Consider the following 20460-nt stretch of genomic DNA (forward strand, 5'->3'; position numbering starts at 1 on the left):
TTATTTGAAACATCTTGTGGTTGACTATGTGTAGGTACAGTTACCCTATAGAGTATTTTGTCAGAGTCTGGGATTGTCATTAGTTTAAAAATCAATTTGAGTTGTTGCTCAAAAACCCAAACAGAGTGTTACACTATCAGTCTGACTGTTTAGCCACATTCGTACATTATTTCCACTATTTACCACAATGATCACATTTGTTCAGATATTTTTAAAAACACTATAATAAGTTTGCAATAGTATAAGTTTTGGGGAGAAGGCATTTCCTGCTTCATGCTGGAATGGAACTCTGTAATTTATCCATGTTTATATGATGCTGTGATAGTATCGCGCTGGGCTTCATGTGGCCTTGGATGTTAGATGTATCAGGGGTGTAATTAGTAGTGATCCATGATGGTTTACATATTTGGCCCGTTTGATGTCAGGAGTGTTGGGAGGTGCAGCGTTACAGCATGAGTCGATCTCTGGCTGATGTGTGCAGCAGATAGAGTTGGCTGAAGGGACAGCGAGGGCCTGATATCGCAGATAAACACCTTCCTACAGATCAGAGCTAATTCACAGTACTGGACTGCACAGAGTCATTCTGAAAGCTCAACTGCACTGAAGTTTGATGGCTGGAGTTTCTGGCAGTAGTGCTGACAGTGCTTATTGATTAAGCCTTATAAATCAGCTTCTTTAAAGCAGAGAACTGACAGTAACTGAGAATATATTTACAGTAGCTGCTGTCCCACTGCATATGGCTGTATGTAACCGTCTACTGTTTATATAGTGGGTGTCTTGAGCAGAGCAAATGGGCACTCATTCACAAAACAGTGCAGGCAATCACTGAAAACAGGGATTTTTCATGGCTGATTCCAATTGCTGATTTTTTTTACAAGCAGTTGGGCTGATTCCAATAACAACTGCTGTGTTTTTTTTAAGCAAGAGACAAGAAAGAATGAAAGAGTACATGAACAAGATGTTTATTTGCTCTATTACAGGCTAAACTGGCCATTTGAAATTAGAGGCAACCACCACATTTCATACTGTTCATCACTGGGCTTATAAACACTACTTTAATAAGCATTACATGGAAAGAAAATACCATCAAAACCATTTTGAAGACAGCTCCTTTCAGAGATGCTTTCTGCCCAAATAAAACAAAAAAAGGCCAGTTTTTCCATTGAATGTTTAGTGTAATTTTCTGATGTTGGAAGTTTAACTTCTCAGAGAGTCCAGTATATTTATTACATTTACATGTATTCATTTAGCAGATGCTTTTATCCAAAGTGACTTACAATTGGGAAATACATCAAGGGAATTATCTTAAAGAAGCAGATAGACACAAGAAGTGCTCGTAATGCCAAGTTTCAGGCATTGTTTAAGTAAGTACAAGCCAGACAGGAAAAAATGAAGTAAAGAGTAAAAGTTGGTCCCATTTTATATTAGGTGGCCTTAACTACTATGTACTTACATTTAATTGAACCATTTGGTATAATGCACTTATTGTGTTTTTACATTGTACTTATATTTAAAAAATCACCTATATGTGATTACATCTGCAATTAATTTCTGTAATTACATTTATACTGTTGACCCATCCCTTAAACCTTAACCCACCCTTAAACCTACCCGTATCCCACCTTAATAAAAGAAAAAGTGTTTTGTAATACAATATAATAACAAAAAGTACATTGTACTTATTTTTTGATGCAAGTACATAGTAGTTAAGGCCACCTAATATAAAGACCAAAATTATTATTATTTATTTATTATTATTATGATGAAAGAGATGTGTTTTCAGCTGTCGCTTGAAATTGAACCAGCATTCCACAATGCCCTTACCAGAGTTGCCAAGTTTTATGGAGCAATAAGCAACCTGGCTGAAATTAAGCGACCCCTGCTTTTGGGTGGTGGGGCATACAGTGGGTACGGAAAGTATTCAGACCCCCTTAAATTTTTCACTCTTTGTTATATTGCAGCCATTTACTAAAATCATTTAAGTTCATTTTTTCCCCTCATTAATGTACACACAGCACCCCATATTGACAGAAAAACACAGAATTGTTGACATTTTTGCAGATTTATTAAAAAAGAAAAACTGAAATATCACATGGTCCTAAGTATTCAGACCTTTTGCTGTGACACTCATATATTTAACTCAGGTGCTGTCCATTTCTTCTGATCATCCTTGAGATGGTTCTACACCTTCATCTGAGTCCAGCTGTGTTTGATTATACTGATTGGACTTGATTAGGAAAGCCACACACCTGTCTATATAAGACCTTACAGCTCACAGTGCATGTCAGAGCAAATGAGAATCATGAGGTCAAAGGAACTGCCTGAAGAGCTCAGAGACAGAATTGTGGCAAGGCACAGATCTGGCCAAGGTTACAAAAAAAAATCTGCTGCACTTAAGGTTCCTAAGAGCACAGTGGCCTCCGTAATCCTTAAATGGAAGACGTTTGGGACGACCAGAACCCTTCCTAGAGCTGGCCGTCCGGCCAAACTGAGCTGTCGGGGGAGAAGAGCCTTGGTGAGAGAGGTAAAGAAGAACCCAAAGATCACTGTGGCTGAGCACCAGAGATGCAGTCGGGAGATGGGAGAAAGTTTTAGAAAGTCAACCATCACCGCAGCCCTCCACCAGTCGGGGCTTTATGGCAGAGTGGCCCGACGGAAGCCTCTCCTCAGTGCTAGACACATGAAAGCCCGCATGGAGTTTGCTAAAAAACACCTGAAGGACTCCAAGATGGTGAGAAATAAGATTCTCTGGTCTGATGAGACCAAGATAGAACTTTTTGGCCTTAATTCTAAGCGGTATGTGTGGAGAAAACCAGGCACTGCTCATCACCTGTCCAATACAGTCCCAACAGTGAAGCATGGTGGTGGCAGCATCATGCTGTGGGGGTGTTTTTCAGCTGCAGGGACAGGACGACTGGTTGCAATCGAGGGAAAGATGAATGCGGCCAAGTACAGGGATATCCTGGACGAAAACCTTCTCCAGAGTGCTCAGGACCTCAGACTGGGCCGAAGGTTTACCTTCCAACAAGACAATGACCCTAAGCACACAGCTAAAATAACGAAGAAGTGGCTTCACAACAACTCTGTGACTGTTCTTGAATGGCCCAGCCAGAGCCCTGACTTAAACCCAATTGAGCATCTCTGGAGAGACCTAAAAATGGCTGTCCACCAACGTTTACCATCCAACCTGACAGAACTGGAGAGGATCTGCAAGGAGGAATGGCAGAGGATCCTCAAATCCAGGTATGAAAAACTTGTTGCATCTTTCCCAAAAAGACTCATGGCTGTATTAGATCAAAAGGGTGCTTCTACTAAATACTGAGCAAAGGGTCTGAATACTTAGGACCATGTGATATTTCAGTTTTTCTTTTTTAATAAATCTGCAAAAATGTCAACAATTCTGTGTTTTTCTGTCAATATGCAGTGCTGTATGTGCATTAATGAGGAAAAAAATGAACTTAAATGACTTTAGCAAATGGCTGCAATATAACAAAGAGTGAAAAATTTAAGCGGGTCTGAATACTTTCCGTACCCACTGTATGTGCACATAATGCAGTCTACATAGGGAGTCCCCTCAAAAGGGATTTTGTTCTAAGTTCGCTGTTATGTTCCACCCAAAACCTTAATCATATTTATTCCTTGAGCGGTTTCTAGTCCTATTCAGAAAGTCTCAGCACGTTATTGAATGCACTGAATCATGCACTGAATTAAAATTGTGATTTTATTGTCCTTAAAACTCATACGAAACATAACGTCTAGCCTCTTCCCCTGGCTATCTAAATAATATGCATTTTTTGTACATATTTGTAAGTATAATATGTGTGCATTGATGACTAAAAATGCAAGTGCAGCTCTGCCACACATAACAGCACCATTTGGGTGAGAAAGGGGAGAGTGCTTACTTGGCTCTATGAAACAGAGCATTGACTGCAATGGCATTGACAGACAGGGGAGCATCAAAACACAATGAATAAAAATAAAGCAGTCATACATTTTTGCATTTTGCATACATGGTTTATTATTATTATTATTATTATAGCTAAGAACATACAAAACCAGTGCCAGGGGCAAGAACAATTGAGTCATGTCTATTTTTCTGTCCCTAGCCTTTACGCAAATATTACTCTTGAAAAACACGTTAGGGTTGCAATTTTATCATGTTATAAAACAAACATGAAACAACAATATGTTCTTTGAACAATTACATCTTCTTGAGCTATCAGTGTGGCAATATTTGTTTTTTAATTAATTATGTCGAATTACAAGCAACACAGAACTGCTCGTCCCCACAGCAATGTACAGAGGGAAAGTGCTTTATTTTAAGTTTTTTCCTACCATTTAAAATACAGTGTCTTCATAACTATCAAATATATGATGTAAATGGCATTAAAAAAAAGCTAAATGCTGAATAAGTATTATAAAATATATAATGAAAGTAGTGGTCAAATAAGAGTGTTACTGTTATTGATTTATTTTTTGTTAGCAAGCCCAGTCCAAGAGAGAAAAAGTAACACATGATGTAACACGATTCATTATCCATTATCCATTATTTTTTAAAAGTAACATTCCCCAGAAGTGGCGGAGACAGATGGACATTGTCTATCAAAGTTAGCCCTTAAATTATGAACTGGGTTACATCAGAACCTTCTAGTTCAGAAAATGAGGACATTCTACTTTTGAAAAATTGTTTATTTTGAAATAAAAATCACACTGATGACATCACTTGCCTTCCTTCTTATTTTCTGAAGATCCATGAAGAAAGGCCCGTTACCTTCCTTATGGAAGTGCACAGAAAGATACAAAAAATCATTAAGCTGTCATTTATGTGTATTCATAAAGTCAAAGGTAATCTACTAATGTGGTCTAAAAAGAAAAAGAACATTTTAAGACATCTTGCCATACCAAAAGTGGACTATTCTGTAAAATGACCCAATTAAAAATGAATTTTGTCCTATGAGTGCCAATAAGAAGCCTAAATACGCACAAACACCATGACTGCCCAAATCTTAAATTTTGTGAGAAAATTTGCTTATAATAAGTGGATTTGGCAGCTCTGGCCTTTATCAATGGCCATGAGTGGGCGCGGATACCAGTTTGTCTGACCAGTTAAGTGGCGATAAAGTAAAAGCGTTTGGGAAGCCTGGATTTAATACTACATTTATGAAGTCCACTAGTTTAATCATAAAGTCATAGACATTACTGCTCATAGACACTATGCACGTACACAATTGCTTGTCCAAAACATGGTGCTTAACAAAACACAGCAATGGACTGTGGATTGGTATGTTTTTTTTTCCCTAGCCACAGTCATCTTTGTTTTGCTCACTTGGGGTTTAAACCCTAACCATTATCCAAATAATCTTCTTTCTTCCAGTGGAAGTTTATATATGAGCAACTGCTCCATGTCACAACCTTTCAACAGAGCGCTGGGTCACATTATTGAGTTCAAGCAGAAGGGAAGTAAGGTCAAAGCTGTTGACATAACTAACTGCTTTAGATCTCAGGGAGCGACTGGAAGAGACGGCGGTTTCTCAGCGACTGAATGGATCCTCTGTGTGTGATCTGAGAGACCTCAATGTCAGACTCAGCTGTCCCTGACACCCTTAAAGAATGAGTGCTTGTGTCTGTGTCCAAACAGAAAGTGTTTTAAATAGTGAGCGTTTTGTTATTATGAGAAGACGTTCGTTGCACAAACGCTGCTTATTCTTCACAGGTCAAAATAATTTTGTGCAGTCACAGATTTTACAGTTAGATTTTGTGCAGGAACAGAAAAGGATTCTTGGCCATATAAAGTGTTTAATAGGCAAACACGTGTTCTGAGCCACACAGTTCAGTCCATCCATAGTTGCAGTATTATACTGGTAAACTTTTTTTTTACTGATAGTGATATAAAGAACTGCAATAAGACAGCTGCATATTTTGTCAGTGACTTGGAAACAGCGTGAAACATTAAAATTGCTGGGCATCAGAAAAAACACTGAGCATTTGCTAAAGTCAGCAGTGTCCTATCTGGAACAGAGCGAATGTGTGATAACAGGTGCATTATGTAAATGTATTATCACCAGAACTAGTTCAAGTAATGAGTCCTGATGCTCTTTTCACAGCTCAATCACTGATTGACCCATTTCTTTATTTTAAGACAGTCTGTTTCTCAAATAATCTTCGGCCTCATATCTGTTGCAGGTTAATTTCAAAAGTAGAATGTCCTCATTTTCTGAACTAAAAGGTTCTGATGTAACCCATTTCATAATTTAAGGGCTAACTTTGATAGACAATGTCCATCTGTCTTTGCCAGTTCTGGGGAAAGTTACTTTTAAAAGTAATGCATTACAATGTTGCATTACTCCTAAAAAAAGTAACTAATTGTGTTACATCATGTGCTACTTTTTCTCTCTTGGACTGGGCTTGCTAACAAAATAAATCAATAACAGTAACACTCTTATTTGAGCAATAAATCAAAAGAAACATGTCATTTTTGCGTATTCATATGGTTGAATTGGACCATCAAATGTCAGCAGTGAGATTAAATACATAAACCATACTTGTGTGATTTAACAGGTTTGTGGAATATTCTGAGTTTTCAGGTAACATGCTTTATTTCAGTGTGCTTCTACTGCATACATAAAAGTATGCAAATACTTGTGCTAAGCATGTATCTTGAATCTCCCATATGAGCACATAGCTAGAACACCTTTAAATGATTTAACATGAACAGATAGACAGGAAGCTTCATCATGAGTACCACATGTAAGTAAAATAGTCGCGTTATAGTCTTATAATACTTTCTGTTATATGTTAAACTTGATGACTTAGCGGACAGAAGACATACGTTAATGATCTGAACTGACTCTGCAGCTCTACTAAAGATTTTGCTCTACAAACCCTGCTGAAAATAAATAAAAAAACAATAACAGAAAATTCTAATGGTTTCCACTACAAATACCATTACAAACCATCAACTTTTAATCATTAAAACCATTAAAAATGGTTTTCTGTAGTGTGTTTTGGGACATATTCTATTAGGATTTATTGATTTTTACCAAGCCACCAATAGAAGGTGACCAATTACCAGTAAAGTCCAACAGGGTCCATTACAGTTTCCATTAAGTCCCATTATAACCATTAAAACCATTACAGATTTTTGTGATGGTGTCTATTGTATTTTTTTCAGCAGGGAAATGTTTTTTACAAGACAACATGGATGCAGGTATGATAGCTTTGATCGAATGTTGAAAATGAGCTTTGTCTGCTGTTATATACATCACACTGACGTAGGTTTTACAAGTGTTTTGGATTTAAAAATTTAAGATGTCCAGCACTCTGTCTTGCATTTCCATTGTGTTTTCATTTATATTGAATATAGATATTTTGCAGGACTGACTTTCCCCTTTCATTTTAGCAGACATTTCCTGGACGTTTGATTTTAATAACAGGGGTGTCATGACTTTGGCAGGAGTTGGCAACCGTGAAAACTCCCTGCATTTGTGTCTAGTCCATCAGGTTTGGGCTTTACAATGGAGCAGTAATGAGTTATGACTTATGCTGATGTATTCTGTATGGTGCCAGCCAAGCAAATGTCTTACTCTAATAACTGTTTCTCAGAACTTCCCTCTGTTTTAATAATGTTCCTACATAATGTAGCTGTGGTAGAGAATTTCACAGTGCAAAAATCCCAACCCTGCTTCTGGAGGACTACTGTACCTTCCTGCTGACTTCCTTTCCAGGAACTCCCTACTCCAACACACCTGCCTGTGTTTTTCAAGTGATCCTGAAGACCTTGATTAGCTGGTTCAGGTGTGTTTGATTGTTTGGAGCTGAACTTTGTAGGAAGCTAGCGCTCTGGGAACAGGTTTGGCCTTCCATGTTTTAAAGGGATTTTAACTGCTCCTCATTGAATTGTGACTCACCTCAGTGCTGCAGGGATGACATTTTTCTGAAACGAGTTGGCCTTTTAGTACTTACAGTTCCCTTGTTCTAAAATCAGTACGTTTTTTGGAATGGATTTTAGGTAAAATGCCAAAATCCGGGCAAACACTGTGCGATTTCAGCAATGTTTTTGTCAAACACCGACTCTCACTGTACGAGTAAATTGCATGCGACGTAAAGCCAAAGTGTCAGAAAATTGTTGCAGTTGCAAATGTTTTGGTACTCACATGTGTGTTGTTGTTTTTTGTTTGCTTTGGAACAACACACACACACAAATGCACTTGACAAAATTATTGGCACCCTTAGATAGATTTCATGATACCGTTCACACAGTCAAGGCATCCAGTGCCAGAAGCAGCAAAGCAACCCCAAAACATCTTTGAACCTCCACCATGTTTGACTGTAGGGACTGTGTTCTTTTCTTTGAAGGCCTCATTTCTTTTTCTGTAAATAGTGCCATGATGTTCTTTACCAAAAGCTCTATGTTTTTCTCATCTGTCCACAGTACATTCTCCCAGAAGGATTGTGGTTTTGCCACGTACGTTTTGGCAAACTGCAGTCTTGCTTTTTTATGCCTTTGTGTCAGTAGTGGTGTCCTCCTGGGTCTCCTACCATAGCGTCCCTTTTCATTGATGGTGACAGATAGTGCGAGCTGACACTGTTGTACCCTGTGTCTGCAGATCAGCATGAATTTGTTTGGAAGTTAATCAGTGTTCTTTATCCACCATTCAGTTGTAATTTTTCATTAATTTTTTCTTCCGTCCATGTCCAGGGAGGTTAGCTACATGCCGTGGGCTGTAAACCTCTTGATAATATTGTGCACAGTGGACACAGGAACAATAAGATCTCTGGAGATGGACTTGAAGCCTTGAGACTGTCCATGTTTTTCCACAATTTTTTCTCTCAGATCCACAGACAGCTGTTTACACTTCTTTCTTTTCTCCACGCTCAGTGTGACACACAACACAAAGGTTGAGTCAACTTTTCTCCATTTTAATTGGTTGCAAGTGTGATTACTATATTACATGTTACTTGCCACAGGTGTTTCTAAATACAAATTAGAGGAGCATCACATGCTTGAAAAGCAATTATTTCTTACAATTTTGACAAGGTGCCAATCATTTTGTCCAGTCCATTTTTGAGTTCTGTGTGAAATCAAGTTTGACTTTTCTTATCTTTTTTTTGTGTTGTTGCAGTGCAAACAAAAACAATAAGCATGTGAGTACCAAAACATTTGCAACTGGAACAATTTTCTGAGAGAAGTGTTGCATTTTCTGACAGAATTGCAAGGGTGCCAATTTTTTTGGCCATGACTATATAACTTGCCAATTTAAAATTCAAGCACAAAAAGAGTTTAATTCAGCACCCGCATGCTGTGTTCTGTGCACACACATACCACTTTTCCACTGGGGCTGTTGCCGGAGCAAAATTATTTGAAAAACTGCTGGTTGTGTCTTAAGTGAACATAAACAGTTGAGAAAGAAATTGGATATGTATCTCTTTATATTGGATCCATGCATTGTCTCTCATAGTTGCCATGCCTGATTTACTAGCTGCTGTGATTATATTTTTTTGTACAAATTAGACCATTTCAAACAGGACCCACAGGTATAACCTGCACCGGATCCTGCAAACTGATAACCTACATAAAGCTTGTTCTGGCATTTACCCAAATGCTGGGTTCAAAGTCCATTGGATCATTTTATTGGGTTATTTTTAATATTTGTACCCAGGTCAGCTCAGGTAAAAACTCTCGCTGCTGGGTTGTTGTTTTTTTCTACCTAGTCACTGGGTTAAGCCTGTCTCTAATGAGACAACCCAGCAGCTGAGTTACAGTCAGAGCGCGGGCTTTTTGAGTGCTCTGCGGATTAAATGGATTTTATTTGTTATTGTACTGAATTTAATTTAGTTTGATATTAAAATATATTCTCTAATGTCAGTACTGTTTGTTTATGGGCAGTTTTTGGAGTCAGCCATGGCATCTCTTAACTACGAGTGAAACGCGAGGCCGCGGTCTGAAGTTTGCAGTTACCCTGGCGAACAGCAGCCTTTTACCAGCTCAGATTTCGGCAACAAACTGGCAGAAGAATTACTATTATTTTGGTAAAAGCAATTACAGAGAAGTGTTAAATACTCTAATATTGACATTATCTTTTAAATGTTACATTTTTTATGTATTAAATGCTTGTTAAACGAGTTTAAATGTATGTAATATTGTAAACTATGCTGTATTCACCCAAATAAATTCAACTTGTCTTGTATTTAGTGCAACAGGGATGATGTGAACCTCTGAGTTGGCTTATAAAAATACATCATCACTGCACCACTTGATTCACTGAGTCTAATAAATTATGTTCAAATTATTCTTCTTTGAAATAAACCATAGGCCTATCTCCAGCTGAATGTATGTGACAAATCCAGTTTTTAATCAATACAGTTTGGGTGGACCAGCTATTAATCTGGGTGGAGCAGTGCCACCCTTGCTCTTATGATCCTGGGACTTGTCCTTTGTGAAATTTGAGCTTTTCAGAGGCCCTCGCACCCAACTTAGAGAGATTAGCCTCTTTCACAGGAAATAGGAGATCATCATCATGGTAAGACTTCCTTCCTCTGCATCCAGCTGCAGTCACCCTCCAGGGCCCATCAGCGCCAGTCTCCTACCAGCCCACGGAAAGAGGACCCTCAGTTTTATCATCTGGAGAGCCAGAGAGCCTCTGCCAGGGGTCACCTAGACCCGTCTGTTCCAGCAGGTGTGCAAAAATATTAAAATATTAGGAATAATTGTACTGACACTTACAACCCCATTGTATAGGATTACTGCACCGTTTAAGAAGAAGCCACAGCTCCTCACTGAGAATCGAAATCAGGACAGCTGTTGCAGTTGACACTAGATGGGACAGAATTCCCTAATTGGATTTTACGTCGAGGGAATTCTGAAATCATGAGCCAGATGAGTCCTTCTGCTTCACAGGGAAACTCTTCCCCACCGGTGGACCCCAAACTCACTTCAGCTGCCAAAGTGAGCTTCCTCCATCCAGGAGCAGGATCGGACACTAACGTCAGGATTCCAGGGATCAAGCCTAAGCTGAGCCCGAAGCCTCTTGTTCTTCCACCAGTTCCTGCGATTCCAGTCGTAGCCCCCAGCAAGCCGCGGCAGCCTCACACGAGCTGGGTGCACAGCGCCAAACAGAAAGAGGAAGCTGATGCACAGAGCAGAGCAAAAGAGAGCCGGAGAACTGAAAGGACGTCCTTTCTGTCTGCTGTCATCGAGCGGACCTCAAAGCTGTATGGATACACACCTGCGCTACATCCGAGCTCCTCCAGGGAGACACCTGCCATGGAGCCTGCTGATATGACATCACATCTCAATAAGGACAGCGCTGAGACTTCAACATTGATGGCAGAAGCACAGCCTATTGCAACACAGAAAGCCATGGTCCCAATGGCCAGACTTAGATCTGCAGTTCCTGTGAAGGTATTTGTGCGTTTTTCACTACGCTGGAAATTTATTTGTTGTTTATATCTGATGGGTTTACATTTATGTTGTTTCATGAAGTTGATTTATTACACATAACTCATTCTGAGTGATTTGCTTGTCTCGGTCTAGTCTGATCGGTGCTGTTTTAGACTGATTTGAAGAGAGCTTCTTTGGGATTTGAGCATGTTGGATATTGTTTGTCTCTCCACCCAGATGGGCTGATTACAGCTGGTATCTGAATCCCATCTTTGCCATACCTCACATTAAATGGACTAGAACCAATTTTCATCTTCCTACTTTAATTTTTAAGAGATGGAGAACTGTACAATGGCCCTGAAACCTATTTGGATATTTAATTCATACTTTAAATGAGCGAATGTAAATGTATGGAGAAAATATTAAGATGAGTGTCAATTATTATAGAGAAGGATGATAGTGTTTGTACGGTTTGTGGTCATTTTGCTAAGACACTTGGGTGAACTTGAGTGGCTCTTTATACATACACAGAGAATCACCGTTGATTAAGTATTTATTTGTCAGACCACTTATCTTGAAATTTTGTTTTCTAATGTTATGACTTAGAGTCAGCATATTTTTTTGGGCCACTAAATTCTTCGTTTAGATTCTCACGTTCTTAAAATGCAGTGGATAAAATAATATTCATGATAGTGAAATGTTCTGTTTTTTTAACATACATCAAAGATCCTTTCTTACCAAAGCAACACAACAAATTACCGTAAAGGAAAATAACTAGAGACACAAAAAAGTTGTGATCAGCCAAATACTGATCATTATTAAACACAATTATACAGTCACTTTTATCCAGCAACACATAGTGCATTTAAAGTATTCATGTAATCAACATGCTCTTCCAGTATATAGAAACTATTATCGCTGTAGTTTGGGGATCTTCAATGTTAAATTTAGTAATATCAAACCAGTGTTGTTAAAATAAATGTTAGCGTAATGATATTCAGTATAGTGCACAATTGTGAATGTGACACTTGCCTTTATAACTGCTCCGTAATCAAGAATTTAATTTTAAATTTCAGATAAAATAGGGCCAGCAAATTTGCTATGTCTCTGTTAATGAAAATAGTCTTCAAATATACTAAAGCATCAGGCTTTGAATGTCCCAGAGCATCACACCGATTGGAAATGAGTTGTGAATGGAAGACTGTCATCATAAAACTTCATAACTTACATTTTACCAAGGGATAGAGCTGGAAGTATAAAACCAGGATGTTGAACTTTGGGCCTTTTTGATAATTACAAGTTTGTACTTGAACCTCCTTTTCATATACCTGCATTTAATTATTTAGCAGACACTTTCGTCCAAAGTGACGTACAAACATGGATCATCGTGTCATCGTGCCAGCAATGTATTTGCAGTACTCAAGTTTCACATGCCCAATCAATTTGTATATATATTTATTTATATTGAAAATAGTTTTATATTAAATAAATATTATTATTTGTTTGTATATACTTAATATATAACTTTTAACATTATTTTATGTTCAGAATGTCATATTTTTTAATACAGTCATTACAATATTTTAGCCATGCATCTGTCAGAAGTGTGACTACATGAGATCTAGTAAAAACCTTTTTTAAACATATTTTTTATGTCAGTGCATAAGCAAAGTCAAACCATTTTTATAGGTATATTGCACTTTTTATAATACATGTTGTCTTAAATACCTGAAAAAAAAACATAATAAAAAAAGGCAAATAAAACTTTTATCGACCACAATGTTTTATTTATATGTAGTAATACATTTTTATCATTATTGTTTGTTAATATATTGTTATACAATAGATATAGACAAATATTATCACATTGGTCACGCCCCTAAACAGTTGGTATCACAGAAAAGCCCCGGATATCCTCATGAAGATTTAAAATCTGGGTTTAAAACAGTGTCATGCATGATGACGTCTGAGATATGAACAGGGAAAGCATGTGCGCGCACGCACTCACTCCGACAGGACTGTACCAACTGACAGTAGACTGAGGGGGACGTGAAACGACAAGACACACACACGCGCACACACACACCGCTGCTCTTATAATGAGCTGAAGTAAATCACAGTGATGCTCTACATCCTGTTTTAAATGACTGTTGGTGAATATAAACCATTCTATCGGTGAGTTTCATTATTTGATGTTGTTTCATTCAGTGTTTTTGCGCTATTTCCCAGTAACTCGATTCACGCGCTTTCACTTCTGCAACAATTTCTGTTTGTGTTTCACACATTCAGTTTCAATTTGAGTGATTTTATACACGATTTTACGTGTTTGACGGAAAACACACTTTAAACATGTTTCGTGTTTATTTTTGTAGCTAGAGTGCTCGTTCACATCTAGTAGTGAAGCTAACAGACTTTAGCACACAAGAGGAAAAATGAGTGAAAACAAATAAATGAGATTCAGACAGTGATGATGATGATGATGATGATGATGAGATAATGATGATGAAGAGAACATGGTGCGATTCTTCTTATTTCTACTGCTTTTTTGGCTACGTCTTCATTCGGGACGGAGCTTTATTGTTGTTTTGTGGCTAGCCAGATGGATGATGATTTGATGTGATGATGCTTTGCGTTTGACCTGAATGCATGTAATAACAGTGTAACTACTAGTGTAATAACAGTACTAATAGTGTAAATTAAACCAGAAAAAGCTGAAGTAGCAGTGCTGAGTTACCATAGACCCTCAATGCAAACATCACTGTTCAGGCTTTGTGTTCATTGTCTGCTGATGTTTGATCAAACCAGCCAATCAGCCGTGTGATTCACTGATATTTGGTCCTGGAAGCTTTGCTTGCAAAGCTACAGTACTGTCATGTGTTATTTCAGCTTCAGTCCTGAGGTTTAGTATTTTGGCACAGTGGTTATATTTTGGATGAAATCAACCATTTGTTCATTAACCACTGTGAGACGTCGTGCCACTAGACTTGAACGTGAAAGGTGTTGTTATCTTGGAAAAGAAAGATTTGATCTGAACAGCAGCATTATGTTCTTATGAAACATTCCATGATATTAAAGTTTTCTCGTGCACATGGTACAATTGTAATGCTTTTATTTATTTATTTTTGGAAATGTGCAATGGCAGATAGAGCTGTCACTTGATCAGTTGGGCTTTGTTGATCATGCACAGATTCATGGCTTGCAGAGATTAATCAAAATACAATGTCTCACTAAACAAGTCAAATATCTAAACAACTGAACATGATTGAATATCTATGAGAAACTGAACATTAAATGCTAAATTGTTCTCCGATTATGCTTACTGCTATGGTTAAAAATGTTAAAGATTTTGTGCCTTTAAAAGTAGATTTTTGATAGTAAGGTAAGCGTTTCTGAATTTATACCAGTCGTGTCATTATTTTGTACAAAAAAGTTTCCATTTGTTAACATTAGTTAACTACATTAGTGAGCATGAACTAATAACAAAATGTGTCCTTTTCCAAAAATTTAAATGTATGCAAATTGTATAATATCCAAGGTACACATTTCTAGTAATTGTGCAGTTAATCCTCATATTTTATTTTCAGAAAGTTTTTTTTGTCCTTTCCCCAGATTTTTCACTACCGAAACACAGTAATATATAATTGGATTAAATGAACCTATTAAGATTTTGCTTATATCTAGATTGTGTGTATATATATATATATATATATACTTTTAAAAACAATAAAATACAAAAATTATTTCAATATCATTTTCATGAGTTGAATTTTAGGGGTTAGGGTTCGGGACAGCCACCTCCCAATTGAAAGTACCCAATAAATGATGATTTTATATATATTAAGCTTACTAATATTTCAAATATTTTTGTGGGTTTCAATAGATAATAGAAGGATCATAATAAACATGTAAGATTGAATACTTTACTGCTTTTTAATACTAACTGTCATGGCCAAAAATATTGGCACCCTTGCAATTCTGTCAGAAAATGCAACCCTTCTCTCAGAAAATTGTTGCAGTTGCAAATGTTTTGGTACTCACATGTTTATTTTTTTGTTTGCATTGGAGCATCACACACACACACAAAATTATTGGCACACTTAACATAATATTTGGTAGCACCTCTTTGGAAAAAATAACTGAAATCAAAAGCTTCTTTTTTTTTTCACATTAGTTAACTACATTAGTGAGCATGAACTAATAACAAAAATACTTCTAAAGCTGAACTTACAGAACAGTTGTATTTTTATTAACTAATGTTAACAAAGATGAATAAATATTGTAACAAATGCATTGTTCATTGTTAGTTAATGCTAGTACAGCATTAACTGACATTACCTAATGAGAGCTTATTGAGAAGTGTTACCAAAAATCTGTATTGCTGCGTACTCCTTCAAGGGCTTTGCGGACTGTTTTGGTTTTTAGTGATTTAAGCATACTGTAAAGTATGCTAAACTGAGTAAAAATGAATATTCTTTATATTGGTGGATTTATCAAACCAAACCAATATTTGTGTGAAAAGACAAGAAGATGTAAGCACTGGAGTTGAGCATGTGGGCCTGCTCATGTAGTATTGCCACAGTACTTTTACCAAAATATTGGGCAAGCTTTTTCTGTGTCAGAGGAACTGAGGGTTTGTACTGTCTTGCATCATGGTCTCTGGTTGCATGCCACAGTTTTTTCTTGACATATCGGTCATTTAGCAGTTGTTTTCTCATCTGCAAGCCACTGACAGCATCCTCATAAGAGGACGGACCCCATGGAGTAAGCTGAAGTTTGATGTCTTGCTCAGGGCACAGTGGTGATTGACGAGCTCAATAACTCTGCAGTCGGGCAGCATGATTATGACAAAAATCATAATACTTGATTATTTCCCTTGACATTGCAATTACGATTTAATCATTTGGATGAATTGACAGCAACAGCAGCAACTGCATGTCAAATTTTTAGACTGAGAACTTTATTCCTGAATGAATTATGATCTGTTTTAAACATCAGCTAGCTATCAGCTATCCATCACATTGGCCCTGTTTGAGCAGCATGAAAAACAAAACTGTTATTTAAATTTTTTATGAATCGAATAAGCAAGAAATTACACTATGCTAGAATATTCTGAAAAGCTAGACTGATGTCTGGTTCACCAGTGCTGTTGCATTACCGTATGCCATCCGTGTGCAGCCAGGTTTTTTGGTTCATGTGTATTTGTGTGTGTGGACAGCAATGCATATGTGAGTGATTGGACTCTCAAATAAGAGTCCACTAGGTAGTGTGCATGCGCATGCTTAACAGAACAGAGTAGAATGTGGAAAACAATACCCGGCCCTTAATTGTACGGTCCAAAACTTAAGTTTGTGAGTCAGCCTTTGTGGGGTTTTGAACATTTGATCTTCGGGTTGCTGACTCTTTAGCTATTAAAATACCATCATCGCCCTTTAATCGAATAATGATGCATGTCATTGTTATAACAGCTGTATGAAATAGTGCTTAGACATCAGCCTTTTTTCATGCACTTACTGGTATTTATGTGGTCATTGGCAGTGGGTTTATTCTCTCAGGAAATATTTCCACCTTTTTCTCAACAAATGTTTCCAGCATTTTTCCTTAATGTGAGGTCTTCAGAGCATTTTGACTTTAAGGATCTTCAATGACTTATTGCTTTTTAGTGATGATCTTGTTGTCTTTCATCTGCATTTGTGAAGCCAGACATAAGTATCCCATTCACTGGGGTTGACTTTGCTGTCAGAAAATGATTCATGCTGAAATTGCATTATTAATACAGTTCTAAACACTTGGTGAGTAGTATAGCTGATTAAAGAGCACAATTTGTACACGATTTTGTGTTGGCTGACCATTACATGTCACAAAAAACAACCCACTGATTGAATGGTCATACATGTTGTGTTGTTAAATTTAAAGACTAGTAAAGTAAAGCATATAAGTTGACTGTCAATGTATTATAAGGTCAAGTGTCTGAAAATAGGGGGTTTACAGAGATAAAATGAGTAGTGTTTTCACACAGTCATGTGATCTCTGCTTGGCAACCTCCACTGTAAACAAACACAAGTGCTACTCATTTCTTTAGGGGAATTTTTGCACCTTGAAGTAATAATTAGTTTGCTAATAATAAGACTGTGGGTAGTTCTACATGAAGTGCTTTTGCTATTTAAAGTTTGTATGTAGGGTGACGTACCATTATGGACCTTTCTACAGAATTAGTCTAAAGTTGGCTGGTTGTCTCTAAGGTTGTATTTCCAAAAATTTGTATGTATGCAAATTATAAAATATCCAAGGTCCACATTTCTAGTAATTGTGCAGTTAATCCCCATATTTTATTTTTAAAGAGTTTTTTGTCCTTTCACCAAATTTGCCACTACCGAAACGTATCGAAAAGTAATATATGATTTAATTGAATGGACCTATTTAGATTTTGCTTACATCTAGTTTGTAAATATATATATATATATATATATATGTATATGTATTTGTTATTTTATTAACACATTTTCAAAGGTAAATACAGTAATGCTTTGGTAGCAATCACATCACATTACAGAATTTTAACTTGCATACTAAACACTACTAAAACATACTAAAATACAAAACAATTCCATAAATGTAAAAAAAAAAAAAATGTATTTCCCCCAAATATGAGGATTATTTATTCCCTTTTTTTCACTAATGAAACAATGATGACGTTTTGGTAGTGACCATTTTATGGGATAACACCCAAAAAACAAAGATGTCACTATAACGAAACTCCACCGAATGTTTTGGTAGTGACTTTTTCGGTAGTGACAATTTTAGATACTTTTAAAGCTAGCTCAAGGTGCTAATAAGCACATGGTTAGCTACCACAGTACTGAAAAGTGGTATATGCATAAAAACTAAATGTTATGGAATAACTCTCAAAAAAGTGTGTTTAACTGCAGAAAAAGGTGTTTGGTAGTGGCGTTCCTTAAAGTTACACAGATTTTATTAGACTTCTGAACACAATTATCTCAAAATGATGAGACCTATCCACTCACACCATGTAGCTGTGAGAGAGGGGGCACGGGAATATTTCCTGATCATAAATGTGTGGGTTTAGTTAAAATCAGTTTTGGAAAACATGTTTCGGTAGTGACATGAAAAATGCGGGACACTTTTTTTTCAGTTTCATAATTTACAAAGAAAATATAAAATAACTTTAAAAAAAAAAAAAAAAAAAAATCTAAAGATACTAAAAGAATCTAAAAGAAAACAACAAGATGCTTTTTAATACTTACAGTCATGGCCAAAAATATGTCAGAAATGAAAATGCAGTCAGAAAATGTAACCCTTCTCTCAGAAAAAATGTTGCAGTTGCAAATGCTTTGGTACTCACTTGTTTATTTTTTTGTTTGCATTGGAGCAACACAAAAAACAGAGAAGAAAAGTCAAATCTGATACAATAGCACAGAGAACCCCAAAAAATGCACTGGACAAAATTATTGGCACCCTTAATATTTGGTAGCACCCCTTTGAAAAAAATAACTGAAATCAGTCGCTTCCTGTAACCATGAATGAGTTTCTTACACCTCTCTGCTGGAATTATGGAGCACTCTTCTTTTGCAAACTGCTCCAGGTCATTCAGATTTGAAGGATGTCTTCTCCCAGCTGCTGTTTTGAGATCTCTCCACAGGTGCTCTATGGGATTCAGATCTGGACTCATTGCTGGCCATTTCACAACTCCAGCACTTTGTTTGTAACTATTTCTGAGTGCTTTTTGAAGTGTGTTTTGGGTCATTGTCCTGCTGGAAGGTCCATGACCTCTGGTGGAGATGCAGCTTTCTGACACTGGCCACTACGTTGCGCCTCAAAATTCTCACACAGTCAAGGCATCCAGTGCCAGAAGCAGCAAAGCAACCCCAAAACATCTTTGAACCTCCACCATGTTTGACTGTAGGGACTGTGTTCTTTTCTTTGAAGGACTCATTTCTTTTTCTGTAAACAGTGCCATGATGTCCTTTACCAAAAAGCTCTACTTTTGTCTCGTCTGTTCACAGTACATTCTCACAGAAGGATTGTGGTTTTGTCACAAAGGTTTCGGCAAACTCTAGTCTTGCTTTTTTATGCCTTTGTGTCAGCAGTGGTCTTCTACCATAGCGTCCCTTTTCATTCCGATGGCGACGGATAGTGCAAGCTGACACTGTTGTATTCTGTGTCTGCAGATCAGCTTGAACTTGTTTGGAAGTTAATCAGGGTTCTTTATCCACCATTCAAACAATCCTTCATTGTAATTTTTCAGTAATTTTGCTTTTTCTGTTCAGGGAAGTTAGCTACAGTGTCATGGGCTGTAAACCTCTTGACAAGGTGCCAATAATTTTGTCCAGTCCATTTTTGAGTTCTTTGTGAAATTGTATCAAGTTTGACTTTTTTTCTTTAGTTTTCTTTTGTGTTGTTGCAGTGCAAACAAAAACAATAAGCATGTGAATACCAAAACATTTGCAATTGGAACAATTTTCTGAGAGAAGTGTTGCATTTTATGACAGAATTGCAAGGGTGCCAATATTTTTGGCCATGACTAAATTATTTTTAAATGTGTATTTTGGTTGTGGGACAGCAGTTTGCATCAATTCTGTATAACGGCACTGGATATTTGTATTTAAAAATTAATTTGTCACACCAACTGACTATTTATATTATATTTTAAGAGGTAAAGATGATTAAAAAAGCTTTAAAGAAATTGTAAATAGTTTCAGGACCTAAAATGTACATTTGACGCAATAAATTAACAGTCAACATACGCTTTGCTAGATTATATTTGATGTCAGATAAAACTCTTAACTCTGATGACATAAAGGGTGAAGTTTTGCTTGAGTTGGTGATCACAACACTTATTTTAATTGTATTTTGATGGTAAATTCCTGTAGGATGTTGTACCATTTTCAATGAAGTGGAAACATGAACTGGGTTCTGCTGTAGCTTTTAAACATGCTCAGAAATAGTGTTACTCCTCTGTTTTCTTGGAATAATTATCACGTTAGAAGACTAAAGATCACAGGCTGACATGCTGTCTGTGAGCCTTAAATACCCTGTTTTACCTTGAGGGCAAACCTCAGACC

At 37.0% G+C, this 20460-nt stretch overlaps 1 protein-coding gene across 1 annotated transcript in view; it reads left to right on the forward strand.

Moving 5' to 3' along the window:
- The first annotated feature begins 10587 nt into the window (after nucleotides 1-10587).
- psd3l (pleckstrin and Sec7 domain containing 3, like) overlaps nucleotides 10588-20460 on the forward strand; it is a 118105-nt gene continuing 108232 nt past the window's right edge. Inside the window, exon 1 of the mRNA XM_051120335.1 lies at nucleotides 10588-11401. Coding sequence (XP_050976292.1) covers nucleotides 10868-11401 — 534 coding nt within the window. The 5' untranslated portion in view covers nucleotides 10588-10867. The remainder of the gene's footprint in view (nucleotides 11402-20460) is intronic.

This window comes from Labeo rohita, chromosome 10 (assembly GCF_022985175.1).
Source record: "Labeo rohita strain BAU-BD-2019 chromosome 10, IGBB_LRoh.1.0, whole genome shotgun sequence".
Lineage (NCBI taxonomy): Eukaryota > Metazoa > Chordata > Actinopteri > Cypriniformes > Cyprinidae > Labeo > Labeo rohita.